Below are 23,994 nucleotides of genomic sequence, written 5' to 3'. Positions count from 1 at the left end.
ATACAAAAAGTTTACATAAATAACACGATGTTTTCGATTCACATTTAGATGTTCATTTATAAACTAAGCTTCACAATGATTAATTCGTCTAATTTTGTCTCACAGGGCTTCTGAGAAGATGTTCGTGAGTTTCAACGATTCCACAAAAAGAAAGTCCACACCACGAAGCAGTTGGGATTCATATTTATCACTTCACAGCTGCGCACCTATGATCGATCTCATCCAAGATGGCGGCGGGCGCGCCGCGCGAACAGGCGGGAAACAAGCGCATGCACACCTCCTCCTATAACGGACCCGTCAATCTCCCGGCACATATGAAATTAGAACACTTTATTCTTATATAAAATGAGTTCAGCGCAAAATACGTGCTGTCTCGCGGACGGTATGCGTTGCACTAAATTAACAAAAAACAGTTTTAACGTATTCAAAACTTGAAACCCATAAAACATAATCTCCCCCATTATTAGTTTATGGCTTGCGACTGTTACGGGGCCTATTATGCTGTTATTTTTCTGTGTATTGGTGTTTGTTTTGACTGTATAGCGGTCTGGGTTGCCCAATGTGGGGTACCATTACAGAATGCTTCTATTGAGTAGGTGCCTGTTATCCGTTTTTAAGTGACTCTATTATCATACTTGTTTTTGTGTTCCGTTCCATTCTACTTTTACTGGAAACAAAACGACGATACGAGTATGTTGTTTGATTGGAATTGTACAATTTAAATTAGTTGCAGTATGTTTTTTTATAATGATGAATTTATTTTAATATTCAATAAAACAATATAAATGTTAATTACTTTAAAATAAGAAATAAATCAACCAAACATCTTATATTAAACTTTTAAAGAAAACTACTTGCATAAATAAATATAATATACATAAAGATTAAGACAAACTCGAAATTCTGTAATTTTTGTAACTTAACTAAAATATTCCGTGCGAAGTAGAGCCACATTCGTGGCGTATCACTGATCGAATGCGCGCTCACGAGTTCACAACACTACGAATACGATAGCAACTTATTGTATAATTATTATGTAGTTATGTACCATTTGTGCATCGAATTCCAATTAATTTTATCGACTTTTCTAAGAATATTTTAATATTCGCCATTGTTTTGAATAATTACTCATGTTATTGACATTCAATGTTTTACTTTACAAATATTTAATCATTATAGAAAAAGAATAGAGAGGATAAGACATTTGAAACTAAAATTCAATTATTTTTTATTTAAAATTTTAAAATGTTACTTTGTAAAAGTGTTTATTGGAAAGATATCGTTTAAATTAATATACAAACAAGTATAAAATCGAAATGAAGCGTGTAACTACAGAATACTTTGCAAGTAAGTAACTTGTGATTACAATACCTCATTTCCCTTTAATAAAGGTACATTTAAAATCATTCCGTGCCCTCGGCAAGGAGCAGTCGCCAATTTGGAAACTTGTTTAGAAATTATAGGTTCGACTCTTGGTAAGGTTAGGTTGAGTTTAAACTTGAATGTACTGAAAAAGAATGCAAACAAATTCGGCGTTATAATGCGCTCACAGGGAAGGGAGTGTATTTATCGATATTTTTTGTAGTTAGTGAAAGAAAAATTGTTTTTTGTAATTTTTGCCTTAGATTTTGATTGAATATTGTAAAAATAATGCATTATAAAAGGTAATGTAAAAAGATTTTACTTAAAATCTTCGTCATATAAAATTGTACTCAAAATAATCTTTTCAGAGTAGCTTTATTTATAATTTTATTACTGAATATTATTACCTACAATCAATGTAAGTTAGTTATTAGTATAAACTGTTTCTTTACCTAGATTATCTACGACTTTTTAATAACAGATTATTTGTACCCATTTTTGTTACATAACCGGTAAAAATGACAAGCATTTACTGGGCCTGACTAATTGTTGAAACTGACATTTTGCATTTTAATATTTGTTTACATTCCAATTTGATTGATACTTCTGTTGCAATTTGATATTTCTGTAAATGATTGCTTGTTAGTTTAATAACCTATTTATTAAGTACTAGATCTAGTCATTGACTTAGTTACTTATAGCTAGTTATTAAGGTATTGAAAATTATCTGTCACTATTCCGAAAATATAAATATTGTCGGGTTTTATAAAAATGTTAAACTGTAATATCTACATTAATATCATCGTAATAAATTTATGACAAAGAATAAAAGATAAGATATGTGGAATAATAGAAAATAATGGAAAAATGATATAAAATGTAATGTAATAATACTTTTTTTTTGTCTTCTACAGGACATTCACAGCATAGAGACACGTGACATTTTTTCACGATAGCGAACACAGGTCGGCAGATCGTGTTCGCGGCGGACAGCGGACAGGCCGGACAAGCCCGAACTTTTCATACAGCCCACGTCCAACAAGCGTCCTTGTATTGTTTCGCGGGCCGTGTTGCGTGAACACCGAGTGAAATATGGCCGACAGTTCGACTACTTATTTTTGTTTTATTTTTTTAGCCCGTGTTACTTAATTTTATCAAGTCGCATGAGTTATGAGAGGCGGGACCACACGCGTTGCGTTAATTACGCGTTAGTAATGTACAGGTGAGTCCCTCATGCTGCGGCCATGATTGATTCCAAGACTAAATTCAAATACATAATTTGAATGTGGTTCCATTCCAACCAGTTATGAAATGGGATATTCCAAATAGAATTTAGGTACAATTGGAACGTCTCTATTTGAAATCTAACGTCCAATTAGATTTTACAAAAACCAAATCCCATAAGTTTTAATTGGAATTTTATTCAGTGATGGTTTGGTTGTAATAAATATATGAGTGCGTAAATGTTAATTTTTGCGACATCGTCTCCATATCACTTAAGGTTTCGTTAGCAGAATATTAGTGACTACTAATTATCTAGTTTTGTGCTTTCATCTAAGGAATCGGACGTATAATCGAGTGGTCATTTGTCGAGTGGTCAGTGGCACTCCTCAAGTTAATAATAATGCGCCCAAACTAGATCGGGCCATTGACCCGACCGCTCGGCGCGGGCGCGCCGTGTACTCCCGCCATAATTTTGAGCGCTAAAATGCTACTGAAGACGTTCTGTTAAGATTGTATACTAAATCATTAACATTTTTTTTTTTATTAACAATAAAATATAGTCAGAGAAAATAAAACTATTTTATAATGTTACAAAATGTATTGAGCGGTTAAAAAGGGTTGATTAATTTTTATTCTTCCTAGTTAGAGATATTTAAATTTTATTTGATTCTTATATTTAATACTTGAATAAAAAATACATCAAATATTCAAAAATTTAAACTTCAGGTTTAGGTTGCTGCTTTTTTTAACAAGCGTAGATATAATAATGCATTTGATAGTAGATATTAACTTATAATTTAAGCGCCCATAATTGAGTAGAGTAAGTAATATGAGCATTTTATAAATTCCGAAATACTTCAGTCTGGCTATGATTCGAAATTATTATAGTTATTGAGCCATAAAAAACTAGTTATTTGATCTAACTAGTCAAAGTCTAAGAATCTGAATCAAAAAACATAATTTATTATGTGCGAATTACTCATACTAAGTGATTTTTAACCGACTTCAAAAAAAGGAGGAGGTTCTCAATTCGACCGTATATATGCTTGTTCGCGGATAACTTTGTCGCTTATGAACCGATTTTGATGATTCTTTTTGTATTTCGTAGGTCTTATACCAGAGGTGGTCCCATTAAAATTTTATCAAAATTGGTTCAGCACTTTTTGAGATAATTAACAAAAACAAATATCAATACAAACATTTACTATTTCTGTTCGCGAATAACTGTGTCGTTTATGAACTGATTTGGATGATTATTGTTGTATTTCGTAGGTCTTACATCAGACGTTGTTCCATTAAAATTTTATCGAAATTGGTTCAGCACTTTTTGAGATAATTAACAAAAACTTTTTTTTATGTATGTTAATCGATATCTCCGGCAGTTATAGACCGATAGTAAAGAGTACGATGTCAGTGTGGTCCCAATATTATATCTTTAAACGTAATAAATGTAGAAGATTAATCCAGGGAACTCCTCACAAATGATCAGAATGTGCTCTGCGTTTGAGTTTAAGTGATGTATATTAGCTTATCTTTCTGAGTAACCATAATTCAGAAATGGTAGCATATCTGGTATAGAATGATGGGTAGCTTGAGTGCTGTCTGATTTATATGTATATGTAACCTAATCTGTTTGTGTTTGACAAATGCAATATTATAGTCCAATTTGTGAAATTCCGATAATACTGACCATAAATGTGGAAGATAATCCAGTGAACTCCTTAAAAAAAGTCTACGGCTACATTTATTTATTTTTTATTGTCACAAATTAGTATTTTAATGAAGATTCTTAGAGTTGATGGCAACAATAAAGTTATGAATGGCACTCAAATCTGTCTTGACTAATAAGGTGCTAACGAGGGTCGTTCGTTTTATGTGCGTTTTATTTATTCACTAAAAATCAAGAAAAAAAAACCGACTTCAAAAAATAAATATTCCAAAACAAATTAATATGCTAAAAAGTAAAAGAAATAATTGCGTATTTTTCAACAACTTAATAAATCAACTAACTTTACTAACTCATCACACACATTATAATGTAAGTAGGTACAGTCGGTGTCAGCCAAGGAAACGCCAACAACTAGCACGGTACGGGCGGAGTGGTGGTTAAGTACCTACTTACAACTGGTGTAAAACTGTAATGTTTTGTTGTGAAAATAGGTAAATAACAAACCTATCTTAGTTGGCTGACACCGACTCCAGAAATAACAATAATTGTACCTACTTACATTATAATGTGTGTGATGAGTTAGTAAAGTTAGTTGATTTATTAAGTTGTTGAAAAATACGCAATTATTTCTTTTACTTTTTAGTGCATATTAATTTGTTTTGGAATATTTATTTTTTGAAGTCGGTTTTTTTTTTGTTAAAAATGTTTTTTTGTTTTAACAACTTTAAAGTATTTTTACGACTTTTATAACACTAATAGTACCATAACGTATGTTTCCACAATTTATATCATATAAACGTAATAAAATGGCACATTAAACTACAATATCTATCAAATAATTGAAATACAAGGCAGTAAATAATATAAAACCAACCATAAAACTCGGCTCAAATAAAGTCTACGGCTACATTTATTTATTTTTTATTGTCACAAATTAGTATTTTAATGAAGATTCTTAGAGTTGATGGCAACAATAAAGTTATGAATGGCACTCAAATCTGTCTTGACTAATAAGGTGCTAACGAGGGTCGTTCGTTTTATGTGCGTTTTATTGACACTTGAGTCGAGTTGTCGGCTCTACCTGCTACCAATATTCTTATTGGTTTCCTACGAGACTTGAATGGGAATTTCCGATTGTGGGTCCAACTCTAATCGTGTAGCAGCATTTTAGAGCTTTTACTTTTTGACTATAAGTATTTGAATGTTTTAAATTTTTATTACAACATATTATTGAGCAATTAAATACTTGTTTAAGTAGTATATTTTTTTAAGTAAATTAACGACCGTGTAGGGTAAAACTATTTCTGTTTTTAGACAAAATATTTTTAACTAATAAAATGTAACTAACCTGCTATGGCCATCCAAGGGTAGAAGGTGTGATTGGTGGGCTGGTGTTGTACGGGCTGTGCTGTTGCAGTGGCGGCGCCGGGTAGTGCGCATTGTTGGCCCCAAGGAAGGGCTCTTCCTGGACTGGAGGACTCACTGTACCGTGCCTCTGGGGTGCAGGCTGCTGGCCTTACTAGTGCACCTAGTCCTGAGCCCCAAGCCTCTTTGCCTCCATAGCCATTCTGTTGCTCTCCTCCTGGCTTGGAACAGTCTGCCTTAGCATATTGTTGCTCGCCTGCGTATAGTTTGCAGGCAGCTGCCACAGATGCATCATACGGCGAGTCCTGGGGTCTGGGCTGATGTAGGGCATGTGGCTGGGCATATGTCAGCCCTAATGGGAACCCACGATACTGGTCACCGCCACCACCACCCTGGTGCACTCCGTGCGCCCCGTAAAAACCACCCTGCTCGAAATAGGAGTTCATTCTGATCAGTCACCGACACTAACGTCACTCAGTTAGGGAACACTTATGTCATCGCGGCCCCACGCGCCGTGATAACGCGACCTCCGCCAATGTCACTCCAAATACGGACAATGTAATTTAATTTTATTAATTTTATTGCCTCTTAAACGTCACTCGAGCGTCATAATGGGCTTCGTTGGCGATAAAGGCCAGTTGACGTGTGTTTACTTTTTACGATTATTTTACGACTTGGGAGCGCGTGCCGCGGGTTTTACGACTTTTTAAGCGGTTGTATGCGGCGCCGAGTCGTCTCACAGTGCTCGCACAAGTGGCGAGTGTTGAGATTTTTTTTCTTAAAATTTTCAGTTCGCGATGTGTGAGTCGCAGACGCGTGTGTCGCGAGCGAAGTTTGTTGGTCGCGTGTGGCGGGAGCGCGCGACTATGTGCCGTGTGCGACCGGCGCGGCTCGGCTCACGCAATCTACTGAGAGCGAGCCACGCGCGCCGCCCCGCGCGCTGCCTGCGATCGCAACACCGACGATTGTTCCGTCCCCTTTTCGCTAATGACTATAAATATTATCAGTTACGCTCTCTTTTCCCTTTCTTATCACTCCTCCTGAAGCACGTGGTGCATACCTATTGTAATTCTTAAGACTAGCCTACATTTTTAGAAGTTCATAATAACTACATTGGACATAAAAGTTCCATTAGGTACTAAAGTTTGTAAGTAAACATTCGCACCAATCCGTATACATCAGCTGAAAATCATAAATCATAAAGGTGTCATCTTTTACAGTAGTGCTTGGTGAGTATAAAAGTTGACTAGCCAACCCACGTAGCAGTATATAAAAAAAGGCATCGACAAAACCCCAATAATGACTATAACTGAAAAGTTAAGCCGCAAAAGTCGTAAACTCATAAACGTACAATTAGTGAAACGGGCGAGTAAAGAAAAGATTTTACAACCACTCCTCGACCGTGCCACAATGAGCGCGCAGTATCGTAACAAGGTGCTGAATAGAGTGAGAAGTCGTAAAGATGATTATTATTTCTTCTACTACCTGTTTTTACGAGTGATGCTGCTGTTACGCTCGCGCGTACGCGACGGACGTAGGAGGGAACGTGACGGAAGGTTAGGAGCGGAACGCTTATCGAGGCGTCGGAGCTGTAGATAGTATGTCTGTCTCTCTCTCGCGCAGTGTGGCGCGTGCAGTGGAAGGCGCACTATCGAAGGGTAAACAATAGCGCATTATCGCAAGCACTCAGTTCGCGCGTCCAAATGAAGTCATCAAACGAATGAATGGCTGTGGTAGTGCGGCCTACCCAGAGACACGCTCGCATTTTTATTGCACTCACCTCTTTAAACAAATATTTATCGATAAAAAGGACGGGAACGGGCACTGTGCAGCGATTTTTTGTGACCACATGTAATTGGTCAATTTAGGGTCTGAGATGCCGACACGTCCTAGACGACGTCATTTAATATACTGATCTAGATTACTGGTCATATAAAAGTTTTTGTATCGAGTCGCAGTAATAAAGACATAAAAATATCATAATAGTAAATGCTTCGAGATCCATAGTTTTTCATCTACAGCAATCCTCAAGCAATAAACATTATGGTTTCATAGTGGCTTCAGGGTTGTCAATGTTCAAGGAATATAAATAAAAAAAGAATCATTGCAATCGGAAAACAACGCAATATATTTCGCAAAAGTTTGATTAACTTTCTGATTAAGCTAACAAGTTTTAAAAATATATCAATATACCAATTAGCGGTTATTTCTTGAATTACTGTACATAATACTTGAGTAAGTAAGTTGTTTAACTAACAGTAGTGGTGACGAAAATACTATTAAAGTACATACTTTAATAGAATATATATACTCTAGAATCTTTAAGTAAACTCCTTCAAAATTCCAACTAAGACAATTTTTATTATTAGTTTTCATTATCCCATCTACTTTATGAAATATAGGCTTTTAATTTGTCATTCCGATAATAAAATGATCATCTAGACTCTCAAAAACATTTTGTTTTAAACACTGAGATACGTTTTAAAATCTATTTTCTAACAAAATCTTCGTCCCGAGTGAATAGGTCAAGGAAGACGTGCTTCTTCGTTGGCTGCATCATTGCTTACAACCAGGTGAGATAGTAGAGAAACTTTATTTTATTTAACACTTCATGTGCTCATACAATAGTGGACTTAATAAGTAGGAAGGAACTCTAGTTAAGTTCCGAAATAGTCTTCAATTCTTGGTTTTTCCATATAGTTAGATCAAACTGCCTCCTTCGTTCAGCAGTAGCAAGTTGCAAATCACAGAGTACAAAGCTTCAGGTTGGTTCAGAGAGCTCTGCTCCCCTGATTTGTCAAACCTTGATCCTTGTCAAATACATAGTCCCTTAGCCGGCTCCTACAACACCCACAAGTAAGGCGACAAATTTATTCTAACCTGCAGTCACCACAGAGCTAACAAAATGAATTAATTCTTAACGACATAATAATTCGAAAAAATCATTTAAGTATTTCACCATTAGTAACAATTGTTTACATTTTATAATCCATATACTATTCAAAATAAAATCAATTTAATTTGCAAGTTATAACAAAATTGTCATCTCGTAGCTTCGTAGCGCGTAGTTGCGTAGCCCGCTACAATCTCTACGAACCACCGTAGCACTTATACTGGGTAGATTGCCATCGTATTGCCTTATGGTGGCACGTTTTTCTAGAGTAAAACAATTAGATACATACATATACAGTGTTACAAGCAAATAAATAATGATATATGAAGAGATACTTTAGTAAAATGCCGTCATATTTAATTCGTCTCGTAGCCCGCTTCGCAAGATCTGTTTTGTTGTTAAAAGTTGTTAATTGGTAAGTACTGTAGGATATTGTATAGACAGTAAATAGTTATAATCGAAGAGTTTAATTAAAAATAGGCATAAATTATATTTTGCTGTTCTAATAAGGAAGTTAATAGAATGCTACGACAATACTACGAAATTATGCTACGGACGTAGCAATTATTTTGCTAAGAAAATAATATATGTGCATAAATGTTCTTGTGATTGAAAATGTGTTATGATATCTTGGAAAACAGATATCTTACCGTGTAAAATTAATATTTTGACCATATTTTGTGACCATAATGTATAGATTTCTGCAAGGATCATTCAAGCTACGAAATTCGTTAATCCGCAAGGTAGCAAAAAGTTTGCCAACAATTTAAAAAAGACGTCTAAACTCGAGTTCGTAACTAGAATGTTTGTTAAAAGGCTGTACTAAACACAATCATTATTGTAAAGCCTAGCTGATATGCAAGTTTAATTCGCCGACTTGATATTATTTTGCAATTGATCTAGTACCTGAAAGAAAGGCTTTGACGCTCAATGTATTTATAATTGTGCAAGCATTTTCAACTTTCAGTGATGGCGTAATTCAATAGTCTCCCCAGTGGTCACCAATCGAACTTTGATGGTAGAGCGATGTCCAAATTATCAGTATCAAAATGTAGTATATATTACCAGGTGTCTGATAGAGTTTTATTGTTACTGTTAGTACATACATATATGACTTTACACATAACATACACGCCATTCCCAAGCGGGTGCCACATCACGCTCTCCCATGGGGGTAGACAGAGACATATAATCTTACATACCGCTTTCGCTTCATCAACAGTCATCAGTCTTTTGATGCATGTTCGTCAGTTAAGGGTCCCTTTAATTTGACCCTTATTTAACTGTTATTACATAGGTACTATGATACAGTTACACAAAAATACACACAAACTGTTATACAAAAGTGGGAAAACAATGTATAAACCTATAATCATAACATCACAAATGAAGTTTGTTCAACGCACTTCGTTAGACAGTTTCATATTCAGTATATTCCCCACATCCAATAAGAATTTCCCATTCGCCCCATCCAATAAGACCGTAAATATTTCCAATAAGCGATCGATCTCATAAACTGGTTTGAATTTATTACCTTTCAGGAGCTTTAGTAGTATTTAATACTCCATAATTACCTCTCTACGGCCAAATGGGCGTAACAAAAACCCATGAAGCTTCACAATGTACAGACAGCAAAAGAGTTTGGTATGCAGGTAGGAAAATAATGTTTGATGGAAGTAAGAAGACAATTGGTATTGTTATGGTAAATTATAGGTTTATTTTTTTCTTTTTGGCAGGCTACTCATGTTATTTCGTACTCTTCTTTTACCTACCACTGTTTAATAGTACCGTTAAGGCTTAAAAGGCTTACCGTTAAGGTTACTTAATAGCGAAAATTTTCAGGGAATTTTACTCCAACCTTTCAAATTTAACCGTCATTGGAAATCAGTTTCAGCTTTTCCTAAGATGGTGGAAGCTGTATAATTTTTGTCAAAATCCTAATGTCCATTATCTGCTTACTTATATTTAGTAAACAATTAGGTACCCTATGTTGAACAAGATCTACCAACAATTTTGTATCGTCAAAATGAATGAAGCAATTTCCATCATTGCTTACAATGTATGCAGGCACACTAGTATTTATGTTGACTGTATTCGTAGTTTGAACCACAGCTTACAAATTTGCAAAGCATGTGATAATCTAGTGTTCCTTTAACTTATAGCCTTTTAAGTTACCTATAACTTGCACTATCGTATTGTTTATTTCAATTACACGTTTGCTTAAGGCAATTTTCATGATGGAGGTCTATTGTCAGTTGTTTATCGTCCCATTTTTGCTGTTAGAGGTAATTGAAAGTTATGTTCTATGGACCATATACATTCTTATTCTAAGAATTTTAAGTGAATGATATCTATTACAGTTTTTATGGTTAAAAGACCATGTATTTACTTTCAAAACTATATAAGAAATAAGACAGTATTTCGCTCCGATTAAGTAAACAATTATGGTGTTAAAGTTATATTCAAGTATTTGTTACACAGATTATCGTATAAATGTTGACTTGACTACTGAAAATATATGACGTGTCACCACCACTTTATTACCCTCTCAAAAATCCCCGAACATTTATGTCTACATCCTCTTAAACAAAAAGTGGCCCACTCGAAGTCAGGAAGCATTCTAAAAATAATAAAAGAACCATTTGGGGAAACCACTACAGTAGTTCACGTTATCACAACAAACAAAAAAAAAAGCAGATCTCATTCACATTCAGCGACAGATGTGATGATATTCGCATCGCGGGCGGCGGCGCGGGCGCAAAGCACGCGTGCCCGCGCGCATCGTAAACACGATTTTTACAACCACTCGAATGCTCGTAAACGTCACGTGAATTGCGCCGTTTGTAGAACTCCCAGTAAACACCGCTCAGATTATTTCGTATACGCCTCCGGGGCTAAACCTCGATATAAATTGGTAACTTTATTGACGCAGCCAGTGAACGCACGTGGATTGTTATTATGCCGTTCTTTAGACGTTTATTGAACCATTATTGACTTGTTTAAAGTATCACCCGTTTAATAGAGATAAAGGAGTCGTTGATAGTTTATGTCTTCATCGTGTGAGGATATAACGACGATCGTCGATTCGCTCGCTTCCTCAGCGTCTCAATGTCTGGTTTGACTCGATTGCGGGCGTTTTATGACTGTAATTTTCCTTTTTATTGACTCGAAGTTATTGATGATCATAGGATTGATAACAATCGATTTTGTATAATGGAATTTTAATTTATAGTTGCCTTATTGGTTTATTAGCACTATATCTTTCTAAGCGAATAATTATATTCCGATAGCGATGTGTGAACAGTCAAAATTATGATTTATTACTCACAAATATATATTTTATTTTTCAACATTTGTTATTAAGGTACTCGTTTATGTCATACATTTATTTTATGATACAATTTTAATTTAATAATAAAACTAGGTAAACTCCTTGTAGAGCTAAGGTAAGGGAATGAAAGTTACGCGACTGTAACGCCATCTGTCATAACACGTAGTAAACAAAATTCTTCACAAAGTTGTCATTATTTATAATGTTTATTAAGCATATCACATTAAATAACCATATATGCAATGAATTTGCATAAATGTGTCGACAATTTTCATTTAAATAAATTAAATTTAAAAATAGATACCCAAGGTTGTTACAGTGCCATCTGTTGTCATTTATGCGAGACCTTTACGAAAGCTCAGAGAGCTTACAGGCAACGAAGGTTACCGTAAAAGGTCAGTGCACGATGCATTTACAAAAATAACTCAATTAGATAAACAAACGCACGTTCGTAATCACATTAAACTACGTAAACAATATACTTACTTGGCTAAGAAAGATATCAGAAACCAGAATGAAATACCTACACCTCATTAAATTCTTATCAAGAAACAAAATGAGACAATTTAAACAAACAAACGTCTAGCTATTTATAACGTAATGATTTAGTTTTATGTTCGCACCATAATGTTACATAACACTCATCTTCATATGAAAAAGCGACATAAATGCCAATAGAAAAGCGATAACATGAACATAAAAGTGAATTTTATTGCTTTATTCATCATTCAGCTATATAAATTCATCAAGACACTTGTTAATCGTAAAATAAATCTTATTACACAGTAAAATGATGTTTAAATTGACGACAAGCGTTTTATTTTCGTCATAACAATAAAATTTATTTTTACGAGCGGTGGGCTAGTGCGGTTGTGTTTAGTGACATCTAGCGGTAGCCGCGGGGACTGCGTAGACACGGTACTTAGTTGACGTCACTTCATGGTGCGAGCTTTTACGATGCTTACAACTCTTCAATGAATGGAGGTGTCGTAAATGTGGATTTGGCGGTTTGTAAGTACGATCTTGAAGTCACTTCTATACTACGTGGGTGGATTAACCCTAGTAAAATGTACTGGATTGGATGGTAATGTTCTGTGGATATTTTCAGCTGATTATCTACCGACTACCGACCTTAGTATGTTTGGTTGCTGACGTCACAGAGAGATAAATAGGTCTGTGTCTACGATGAGTCAATGCTACAAAAATAGTAGTCGTAATAAAAATTCTTATCATTATGTTAGTGTAACAATTTTTATTAGGTAAAGCTTGAATTCTAAGAAGTAAGAACCTAGGCTAAGATAAACAGCTAAATCTAAATAATATTTAGGTAAAAATAAATCTTAGTTAGTAAGTACTGAAAATGTATATAAAATACAAAAACTAATTTTAAGTATAAATAATAAGAATTTGTAAATACTATTTATTAAGTGGCACCAAAAATATTTTTTTCCTAATCACTTACCTACCTATCTATCTGACATAAAAATTAATTTACAAAAACAAAACGTTCAGTTTAAAATACTTAAATTTCAATACAAAATTCGATTCAATTAATAATAAAATGGCAACAAAAAAAATTTTTACAAAAAAAAGGGTCCCCGATTTACTCTAGAACACTAGTCCGTACACCCAGCGCCACCCGAATGAAACCCAATGCACACACACACAAATGTCCCCACGCACTTTCCAGTCACATTAAAACTAAACTAACTTTGCATAATTGTCTCATTCACGCACGTGCAGTCGTTATGGCGCGACGATGATGCTATCTCTCTCGCACACGATCGTCAAAATGGCCTCCAAACGAGATATTTTGAAGGAACGCCGCCAACTTTTGTTGCTGTAATGGGCGGAGCGTGCATGCACAGGGGCGCATTTAGTTGATTCATCTATTCTTTAAGCTTTGACTGGTTTTAAAAGTAATTTTTTTTTAATAAAATCCTAAATAATTTGTTATCACTTTTAATTTCATTTGTAAACTAGATACAATAAAAAATAGGTACATAAAATGGATAAAAAAAAAATTATGAAATATTTTTATAATTAGCAATGGAGAATTTATTAACAGAAAATCTATTTTTGTTCAATATTGTATTGATGTAGGTAATATTTATAATATACCTAATCAAATAATACCGACCGTATTATTTCATTTCTTTTTTGTTGACATTTTAAAAGTACGTACTTATTTACGGTTTAATTAGAATAAAAGATTCAATTTTGACTTTGACTTTATTCAAATAAAAATAAAAGGTAGTATTTACAATTTGACGATAAAGTTAAAAAAATATATGAAAACGGCATTTGATGGTAATGAATATAGGTATTTATATAACATTTAAGTTATCTATAATTTAAGATTTTGACTGTTAAATGCTAATAGAAAATTGTTTAGAGCAAATCCCTTACACTAGTCACCATGGATGTTGCTATTTACCGTGTAAGAAAATTTTGCTCAAATTAAAAATGTAAATTAATCTAGAGTAAATTAATAAATTAAATTATTTTTAAATCATAATACATAATATTTTCCAAAATTAAAACTAAATAAAATAAAATTATTTTAAATCAAAATAATGTGATTTATATGAATACTTATAGAAACACTCACTACAAATTACAATAAATTGTTAAAAATATTAGTCACATCTCAAGGTCATTCAAATTCGTCCCTGGATATAGGAATTTGGATATGGCGACTGATGCGCTGTACGACGAACGACCAATGTGATTTTATCTACTCCAAAATGTGTTATTTTGCAGTTAAATAGTTTGGAAACTAGTGTTAAGTGTTAAAATATAGTGTTACCATCTTCTGGTATTATAGTTTAGTGGTAAAATTTGCGGAAAATCAATTAAATAGTTAAAATATCGAATGTGTTTGTATCGTCCGCCATTACGCTCGTTGGCGACGCGCCGTTTGTAGAGATCGATAGCCCTATATCTATCTCTGTCACTCTTATGGTAATAAAATGTAAGTGCAATACGATACGCGTTTTCTGAGCTGTAAAATAATTTCAAATTAATTTTTAATCGGTTGTAAAGGAGAAATTGGATACAATTTTCATGAAAAATGTCAACCTTACTGAAATATTTCATTGAATGTCTGATTAAGGTAATAAAATCTTTACCTACATAAAAACCTTTTTCAGGCCTGTGTAAAGAGCTTTTAATTGCTGAAAACTTACTTTTATTCAGGTTTATGGCAATGTTCCATTTCGAGAAGTGTTTTTTGTTTTACTTTAATTAAAGAAAACATTAAATAAAGGTCTGTAGAGCTAGATAAGGTATGAAAACTTAAACCTAAAGCAGGAAAACCAATGTAATACCTGAATGTATTTTTATATACCTACATTGTCGATAAAAATTACTTATTTAATAACAAACCATATGATCTGTAAATCTTGACTGGACATTAAACCCAATTTGTAACATATAGGTATCTAAGTATGGCCATCAAATTAATGCCACAACATCACTCTATGTACCTACATACATAAATACTAAACATATAACTACACAACACCGGATGCTTATTTAGCCAATCAAGGGCAATCTTGGCAACAATCCAACTTCATAGCCATATGCCAACTAAAAATATCATCTACGTAAGTAATTAATAATCAAAAACAAACCTAATTACTTTTGTAATAAAAATGATTTCTTAGTTAAAACAGGATAGAACAAACACATTATTGTTCGGATAAAGGTACTGGTACTGCAAGCAAATTAAAAATTGATTGGGCAATTTAAATTCGTAATCACGTTTGTCCCGCGCGCCGTCGGAAAACGAATTTTGCCGTAGCACGATGCTGTTATAAAAAGAGCTCTAGTGTTTAGTAAATAGCTATATATCTGTTTGACGATGAAGTCTCTTTATGTATTGTTTGTATATCTTAGATATAGGTTAAACAGTTGCTTAATATACCTAATAAGTATATATAGCCTGATTTTTTTTATTACCGACAATTCTTTTCTGAGTAAGGTATCATTAAAACATTCTATTTTTAAATAATAAAAAAAGCCTATTACAAAAAAAAAACCGAGTTCACTGAAATCACTCACTGATAAAAAGAACACTAAAATGGTTAAAATAACTTTTATTTCGAAGGTCGGGGTTAAATAAGAAACAAACAAAAAATGTCAAAGTCAATTTGATTATTTTATTGTTATTTTTAACCGTCTTTCTTCAGTGAAGTCGGTTATTTTTTTATAAGTAATAGTTTTTTTTTTTTGAATGGTATCTAACTTTTAGAAATAATCTGGCTGTTGATAAAAAAATCAGGATGTACCTACATAATATAGTGTAATAGCTACACATGCGTTGGTGAAGGCAATTAAATGGTAGGAGATAAAAAAACTTATAGTATTATTTAATTGGTTTTGTATTGAGTGGATGTATATTAAATTGTGTTAGATAAAGTACCAACTATGAGATATCTATTTATGTATATGTGAGCACTTAGCCTGCTTTGTATGCGGGTGGTCCTGAATTCCTTAAGTCTATTAAATTATAAAGATCTCATGGCCGTTGTCGTTAAGAAAAATAAAATAATTATTCTTTTAACAGCGTTTGGGTTTTCAAGTTTTTTTTTTGTGATTATAAGCATTGCTCATTACAATATTGGTTTATATTGTCTGTAAGATGTATATGTTATTGTGGATACGTTTAGCTTCCACCAATCATATTCATAGGTACACATGGCATAGCACTGGTGGAGACAGATTCAGTTAAGCTATTTTTTTATAGGTATGGAAAGATGCATGCTATGGATGCGTGCTTCCCTACTATCGATTGAGTTGCGCATCTTCCCCGTACAGCTACATAGCTTAGTATCAGAGGAAACGATCAAATAGATTCATAGTTTAGTTAATAGGTACATCTTCGTAGACTAGCTACATAGCACATCTCTGGTGACAAAATGATGCCGTTTGGGATGACCAAAGAGTCTTTTTCGTTGTTGAAAAGCTTTCAGACAAATTATTTTAATGAAACACTATGCAAATCCCTTGATTGAAGTCATAATAATCGTAGTTAAGCATCATTTTTCTATGTAAATCACCGTTAGATATTCATATCCAATATAGCCTAGTTTATAGTCGATAGTAGAGCCTCAAGCGTCTGCCTTGGCATTTGAAAATGGTCTTCAGGGCTAATCATCCCATTGCCAACTGAGTGATTGTACTGCACCTAGGTAGGTACTATGTAACATTCAACTACATTTTACATCAAAAATTTTATGAGTATTGGCGGACGTAAAAGATTTGATATACACTATACATATGACCTTTTCAAAGAAATAGCCACGATTTACTACCTTACTGTATAGATAATTAGGAATATTTAAGTACCTAACTAAGCAGGTTTTCTCTATTCAGAATTAGAATCAATCAGCATACAATGTAATGGTGGTCGAAAAAAGCTCGTTCCTATTTGGGTGTCATCGTTTCACGTCTCGCCGTTCGTTCGTCGTCGCCAACGCAACCCCGGACATAAAACGTAAATAAAAATATAAATATTTCGACGGATATCGGCAGCACGTGCGCCGGCGCCGATGTAGTTTAACATTCAACTCCTGCGCATTGTTTGTTTTCACACTCGATAGCTTGTTCCATCGCGTGAGCGTTTTATTGAGCGATGCTTAGGTATGAAGGAATGACGTTTGTGATGTAATCAAGTCTCAAGGCTATTGAAATCAATCAATTTATCACCTAACGGATGAATGCAATTGTTTTCCTCTGTTTACTTTGTAATCTAATTGCTTCTTGAAATGTGCGTGCACAGTTGATCAATTAAAATTCTTGCTTACACAATAGTCATTATTTGCAAATGAGTGTTGAGTTTTGAGTTATTTAATATGCAAGGTGATTTATGATAGTCAATTTGAATGTTACTATGTAGAAGATTCACTAGTTATCGTAATATCGTAATTTCTTTAGCGTGTTGAGAACATGCATTTGTAAAATAGCTTGTTAGGTACCTTCTTCATGATTAATCACTTTGTCATTAGTTTATAGCAGTTTTTTCTTTTAGAATCAATCTAAATTAATGACTTGTAAATTCTTCAATTACTGCTTATTAATAAAAAATACATCTAAGTAAACCTTTTTTCCTCTTTACCGCAGACAGAACTTTCCTTTTCGGTACCAGATGGCTTCGTATGATTTTGCTTTACGATAAACGAGATTACATCGAGAGCAAACTCGCGCTAAGGCCCCAGTCCGAAACAAACAGTAAGCAAGACCGGTGACATTCCATTTACTTATGCAAAGTTATGAAGTACAACATCGATTTCTCATTATAATTCGCAACAAAAAATCCTAATCACATCCTTCTGTAGAAAACAGACATCTTCGCTTCAATACGGCGGAGAATTATGCCTAGTAGGACCAAAAGGACACCATAAAAAGCAGTTAGTTTTTCTCAGCTAACCCCATTTGGGTAGATAGAAACTTGTAGCATCCCACTCGTTGCAACGCGTTTTACATACACTAGGACGCTATCGGGGAACACCAATGGACTAGGAATAAAGTAGATAGGTGTCTTCGCAGCTAGTACAATGGGCCAGCGTCACAGATAATTTCCTACAGGGCCACCATACTTTATTACCTTACTATTCCATTGCTTACGTGCCATTGTATACCATGAAAATTAATATCAGTTTCCTTATTCTAATTTTCGAGATTTATTCATTGCGCGCCTACGATTTATTTACCCTGAATGAATAAGTAGATTTATTCGAATTGATTATGTTAGACCATTGTTTGTTGTCTTGTTTTCTCGACATTCAATTGTTTGGTTTTTGGTTATTTATTGCTATGCTGTCGTAGGGAAATTAATTTTGGTTTGTGAATAGAATTGTTGATGTGTGTTCGTATTAAATTCATGTGGTTGAACGGGCTTACACATTCCTGCATACCTATAAAAGTAAATAATCACTCAACTGTAAGAGGAATTGGAAACCAAACATTATAATTATACATATCTAGTATATTTTATATGTGGTGCTAATATTTATTAGTATGGTAGAAAGTTGGCTGTTCAGCAACTTGTAACAGAATTGCGTTACATAGATTAATAAAAAACATAGAAGTTTCGGATTAGTAGGGTGATACAATTGTAACCTTAATCTTCAAATATATGGTTTTAAAAATGTACGTTATAAGTACTGTTATTTAGACGAATTTATTTAAAAAATATATTTCATATTTAGGTAGGCTCTAATTACGTAGGTACAAAGATGTTACATTTTCCTAATAACAAGCTTTTACTTACCTACATCTTAAATAATACCCTATTAAATCGTTACATTCCAATAAATACATTTTTATTCTTTCTTTATAATATAAGTATCAACTAGCTACTAGAAAGTGGAGGTAGAGGAACAAAAAAGTCGGTCGGCACTCGGCATTCGGCGCCGGTCGCGTCGGCTGAAAATATCCGCACCCACCCCATGGGTTGAGATGGGTTTATATGACGCCAGAAGTGATAGGTACTTATTCAATATATTTGTTTTAATTATATTTGCCTATTTATTTTGTTTTAATGCTGGATACCTATCACAGGCAAAAAAATATATGAGATATTAGGTAAATACTACTACTGATTTTTTTTATTTCTCTTACCTATAGAATAAAAGGTTAAATATTTTTTATACCTACTGAGTTATATATTTTTTCATTCTCTTTAAAGCATGGGATTTCCAATAAACTTGGACACTCATACTTCTAGGCGGCGTCGCTAGAAATAAAATCGTGATATTTATGGACACAAAAAAATCACAACAGGATACATGTAGCTAAATAAGTACCTACTTTTTTGTACATAATATTGAATCGCATATTTTTGTTGAAATAATTTATAGCACAGGGTTATAAATTATTTAACATTAATTTCTAACAATTGTTAATAATTATTTAAAGTTTATACAGATTCTAATAAAATAATAATATTAGGCAATTTAAAAATTATACAATTCATAAAAAAGAAAAAATAAATGAATTACAAATATGTGACCAGAGACCATTTAAAAAAAACCTCACAATCTTACAATTTAACAAACACATAATTCAACTCGACACAGGCATTAATCTTCCAATTGAACATCTCAAAGATAACACATCTGAGCCACAACCAATATTTAAACTCCATATTTTTAATTTCTAACTCCGCTCCGTATGGCTCACGCACAGTGCGCGCGTTCCCAATCACTCGCGACAAAAAAGTCGGCCATTTTGTCGACGTGTGAGCCGACCCGGCCCCTCCCTGCCGTGGAGGGGGGCGCTATACAAAGACTTCCTATAACTTGATACTTGCGGCACACAAAAATAACCCGTATTGTTACAAGCTAAGGGTTATATTAGGTGTCTGTTTGTACAAGATAGGGTAGTATACGGGCTGTTTATGTAGCCAAAACTGCCGCTTCATACAGCGACGGCGTCACAGCCATCACTTTCATTATTATTGGGCGATTCACGGCGTTTACCCGGCACTCGCCGAGAATCTCTGTTCCGTTGTTCAATTAAAATCTAGGCGATTGTTATTTTGATTGTTTCCGTTTTTGTACAACATGTTTTATTTTATTTTTAAAGACTGCGTGTGTAAAATTTAGGATATAGATTTTTTTTCTGGACATTTTTTAATTTTGGGTACCTACTTTAGAACCAACTGGATTGTTTATGCTATTGTAATTACTTTTTATTTAACCCTTAACAATATTATCTATTTTTTATGAACAAAATACGCGCATACATTTTACACACGTTGCTCCCTAGTGCCACCGCATTACGATCGAAACTTACACAGCGGCCCGTTCCGCAGACCCCATTTTGGTTTTTGGCGAAAGCCAAACATTTGGTCCATTTACACTCTTAATAGCCCATCCTTATTAAATTTATACTGGACACTGTTAAAATTTCAGTTGTTTAATTACACGGAATTTTGGCCCAGGGAAACCATAATGGGCGCAGTGTGCGGACGCAGCGAAATTAGGTGGTTAGACCAACGGGGTGTATCATTCTGTGTTTAGAACGAGTTATATTGTGAGTATACGCTCTCTGTAAAGTAAAAATACCTCTATATTTACATACTTATAAAAAGAAAGGGGCAACGCAAACAGTTTATCACTTTAACTACATACAAAATCAGCTGATCGTTGCTCAAAAGTCAACTCATAAGATATCTCCCGAAATTAGAGTCTCTAAACGTAGCGTACGATACGCTTATAACTCTATTCCTGCCCCTCAAACTGCTGATAACCCTTGTTGAGACATTCAGCGTTTTATGTTATGAGTGTGTCGTAAAATAAAAGTGCATCAACGGGCCTCCCGTTTGCATTGTCCGCGATTAAAAAACCGTCCGATTACAGAACTGTGTAGTTCCACTCGCCCACCGCATTCAAACTCGCCTCTTTAATATAGCCGCTTTACCAGGGTTCCTTTACGATTATTTAGTCGTAAAAATCAAAGTTATAGGCTATTTACACCCGTAACTGTATGTTAATCTTTGTTTTACGAGTGTGCGGCGGCTTATTATTTAATCGTTAATCACTTAACACTTAAGGTTTGTGTATGGCTGGTTTTATACCCCGTAATCTTGATTCTTGAAGAGATTATTCTACATTGTAGTGGATTTATTCGGTGTCAGCTATTTTTAAACGCCTAGAGGAATTTATCGCGTGCCTAAGCAGCGAGCGCGGTACGTATGATTCATTCGTGTTATTTTACGTTGCTTTTAAATTACGTATGCGAAATGTTATTTCGGCTATCATAGTACTATGACAATCCATTGTTTGCCATACTCATAGCTATGTAGCAACACTTTCTTGATTAATGAATGTGATTACAATTTGGATTAGGGAAGGAAATGTATTGTTATGCAAATTTTTATCCTTGTATTTTACGACTGTGCGAAGGAAAATATTTAGGTTGGCAGACATGCATTTTCGTGACTAGAATAAAATAGGTTGAAATAATTACAGTTATGTAGTAGGAACTGTGATTGTAGTAACATAATATTTAGCATTGAATGGGTATAGGTGTATTATATTATAATATAGGTGTATACTGGTATAATAACAGTTACTAAAATTAAATGAATTGAAAGATAAATGAATGAATTGTATTTAGAAAAACATATTTGCTATCTTTCAGCTCTACGGAAATTTAACTCTTTCCAAACAGTTTAATTTATTTATTTACTTATGATGAGTAGTATTGTAGTAGAAATAACGACCGTATGATAAGACCGCCCATTGTACGCATATTACTTAAAATATATGTAACCTAGGCTTCTTAAATATGTACAATAAAGCGTATATTAATAAATAAAAATATTCAGCCAATACAAATATAGGGACCTATTATCTTTTACGTTAATAAAAATAGGTGTTTCGCGCAACATAAATAGAATAAAATGTGTGTGTTAGTTAACTAACAACCGAGCGTTGTGTTTCAATCAATGAATTTTCTGAATTGCATCAAGCCATCTAATAACGCACAACATAACCAATACTAAAACACTAACTTTACGCAATTTTATACCAAGTGACAAAGGTGGCAGAATTCAACCGACATTGTTCCCATAATTTCCAGAGTGGAATCTCATTGGAACAGAGACATTAAACAAGAGTGTCAGGACCTCAGACAATATTCTACACATCGTTCAGTGTCTTATAAATCTACTTATCTTTCAACACTAAAAACGGCCTATAATACTATCTAACTCATTTAAATCTGAACCTTATGTACCAAAGAACAAGTTTTGATATTCTGGAGAATATTGTGTTACATGTAACTGGGTGTCCCAACAATGTTTTAAATGTCGTTGAATTAACTGCACGGACGCATTTGATTGCATCGCAATTCGCGTTGTTATTTTCTCGAAGGGAGTGTGACTTATCGATAGTACGTTTATATTTTTTGATTTAGTAATGTATTAAATATGCTATGTGTCTTGAATTCTTTTGCTAATTGACGGCCAGTGTGAAATATATAAAGAGTTTTAATATTAACGCTACATTTTTATTCTTAAAAGATAATTATTGGTAACAGCTGTCTACTATCCAGTCCCGATATTTCACCTGTGCTACATGCGTGACTATGAAAAATATACGTTTATTTATCGGAATATATTTTTAAATTTTAAACACATGGCGTTGCATTTAATAAAATTTATCAGCTAATTTAATAATATTCTTATCGCCAATTAATTAAAATTTAAAACATTTAAAAGATAGCTAGAAACTGAATCGAGTTCTTGAAGAAAATTAATCGATTTTGAATAAAGCGATAGTGTCTGGAGCTGTTCATTTAATTAAAACTGACTTACTACTGTTGTTAATTTTCCTATAAATGGAATATGAGTTATCTAAATCGCTTCGTTAATCAAAACATATTTTACACTAGGAGATTATGATTTTAATTCAGTCTTGCTGAATAAATTACCCTTTAATACTAAGGTGCAGTTAATGAATATTGAATTATGATAGACAGGTTAATTCTATGACAACAAAGTAGTATGATTAACATTTCCTCCTTGTAACAGGCGTATGACAAGCAATTATTGGGTATAAAGTAAATACGTAAGTACCTCCCTAGCGATTAGAATCACTTAATGATTTTATTCTATGGTAGGATATTTAATAACTTAATTTCACTGATTCACTTTTAATTTTCAGACATAAAATACATTGTATTACCTACTGCCACACTTAGAGACATTTAACAACTACCTACTTAAAGTACTCCTTAGTAACGATTTTGTTCCGAAAACAAATGCTAAAGACTGGGTTAAGTAACCATTAAATTATTCTGAGTATGGCGGTTAGAGTACAATTTATCCCACCCAAAACATAAATGTGAAAGGCTGCCAAGTTCGATAATATTGGAATGCTTCGCCTATAAAAGAAGTGAGATCTAAATAAGTACCAAGTTCCATACACAGACCTCAGTTAAAAATGATATAACAAGTTGGCAAGTTTTCACACACTTTGTTATAAACCTACTAAACGCAATGAGTCAAGTATATAATTTTCTATTAAAACTTGCCAAGTTATATCATTTTTAACTGAGGTCTGTGTATGGAACTTGGTACTTATTTAGATCACACTTCTTTTATAGGCGAAGCATTCCAATATTATCGAACTTGGC

The 23,994-nt window shown here is 33.8% G+C and overlaps 1 protein-coding gene and 2 long non-coding RNA genes across 3 annotated transcripts in view; 2 read left to right on the top strand and 1 right to left on the bottom strand.

The window, feature by feature from the left end:
* LOC118269553 (uncharacterized) overlaps window positions 1–3,187 on the top strand; it is a 62,513-nt gene extending 59,326 nt beyond the window's left edge. The window contains exon 4 of the long non-coding RNA XR_004783133.2: window positions 106–3,187. This is a non-coding gene — a long non-coding RNA (uncharacterized LOC118269553). The remainder of the gene's footprint in view (window positions 1–105) is intronic.
* Window positions 1–6,575, bottom strand: part of LOC118269552 (homeotic protein ultrabithorax) — a 128,838-nt gene extending 122,263 nt beyond the window's left edge. Inside the window, exon 1 of the mRNA XM_035584693.2 lies at window positions 5,604–6,575. Within this exon, the coding sequence (XP_035440586.1) occupies window positions 5,604–6,066 (463 nt within the window). The 5' untranslated portion in view covers window positions 6,067–6,575. The remainder of the gene's footprint in view (window positions 1–5,603) is intronic.
* A 7,970-nt stretch (window positions 6,576–14,545) lies between these two features.
* The window catches only part of LOC126912817 (uncharacterized), a 78,301-nt gene continuing 68,852 nt past the window's right edge, over window positions 14,546–23,994 (top strand). Inside the window, exon 1 of the long non-coding RNA XR_007707463.1 lies at window positions 14,546–14,818. This is a non-coding gene — a long non-coding RNA (uncharacterized LOC126912817). The remainder of the gene's footprint in view (window positions 14,819–23,994) is intronic.

This window comes from Spodoptera frugiperda, chromosome 30 (assembly GCF_023101765.2).
Source record: "Spodoptera frugiperda isolate SF20-4 chromosome 30, AGI-APGP_CSIRO_Sfru_2.0, whole genome shotgun sequence".
Classification (NCBI taxonomy): domain Eukaryota; kingdom Metazoa; phylum Arthropoda; class Insecta; order Lepidoptera; family Noctuidae; genus Spodoptera; species Spodoptera frugiperda.
Note: the sequence above shows the minus strand (reverse complement) of the source record. Positions and strands in the feature narration are given on the sequence as shown.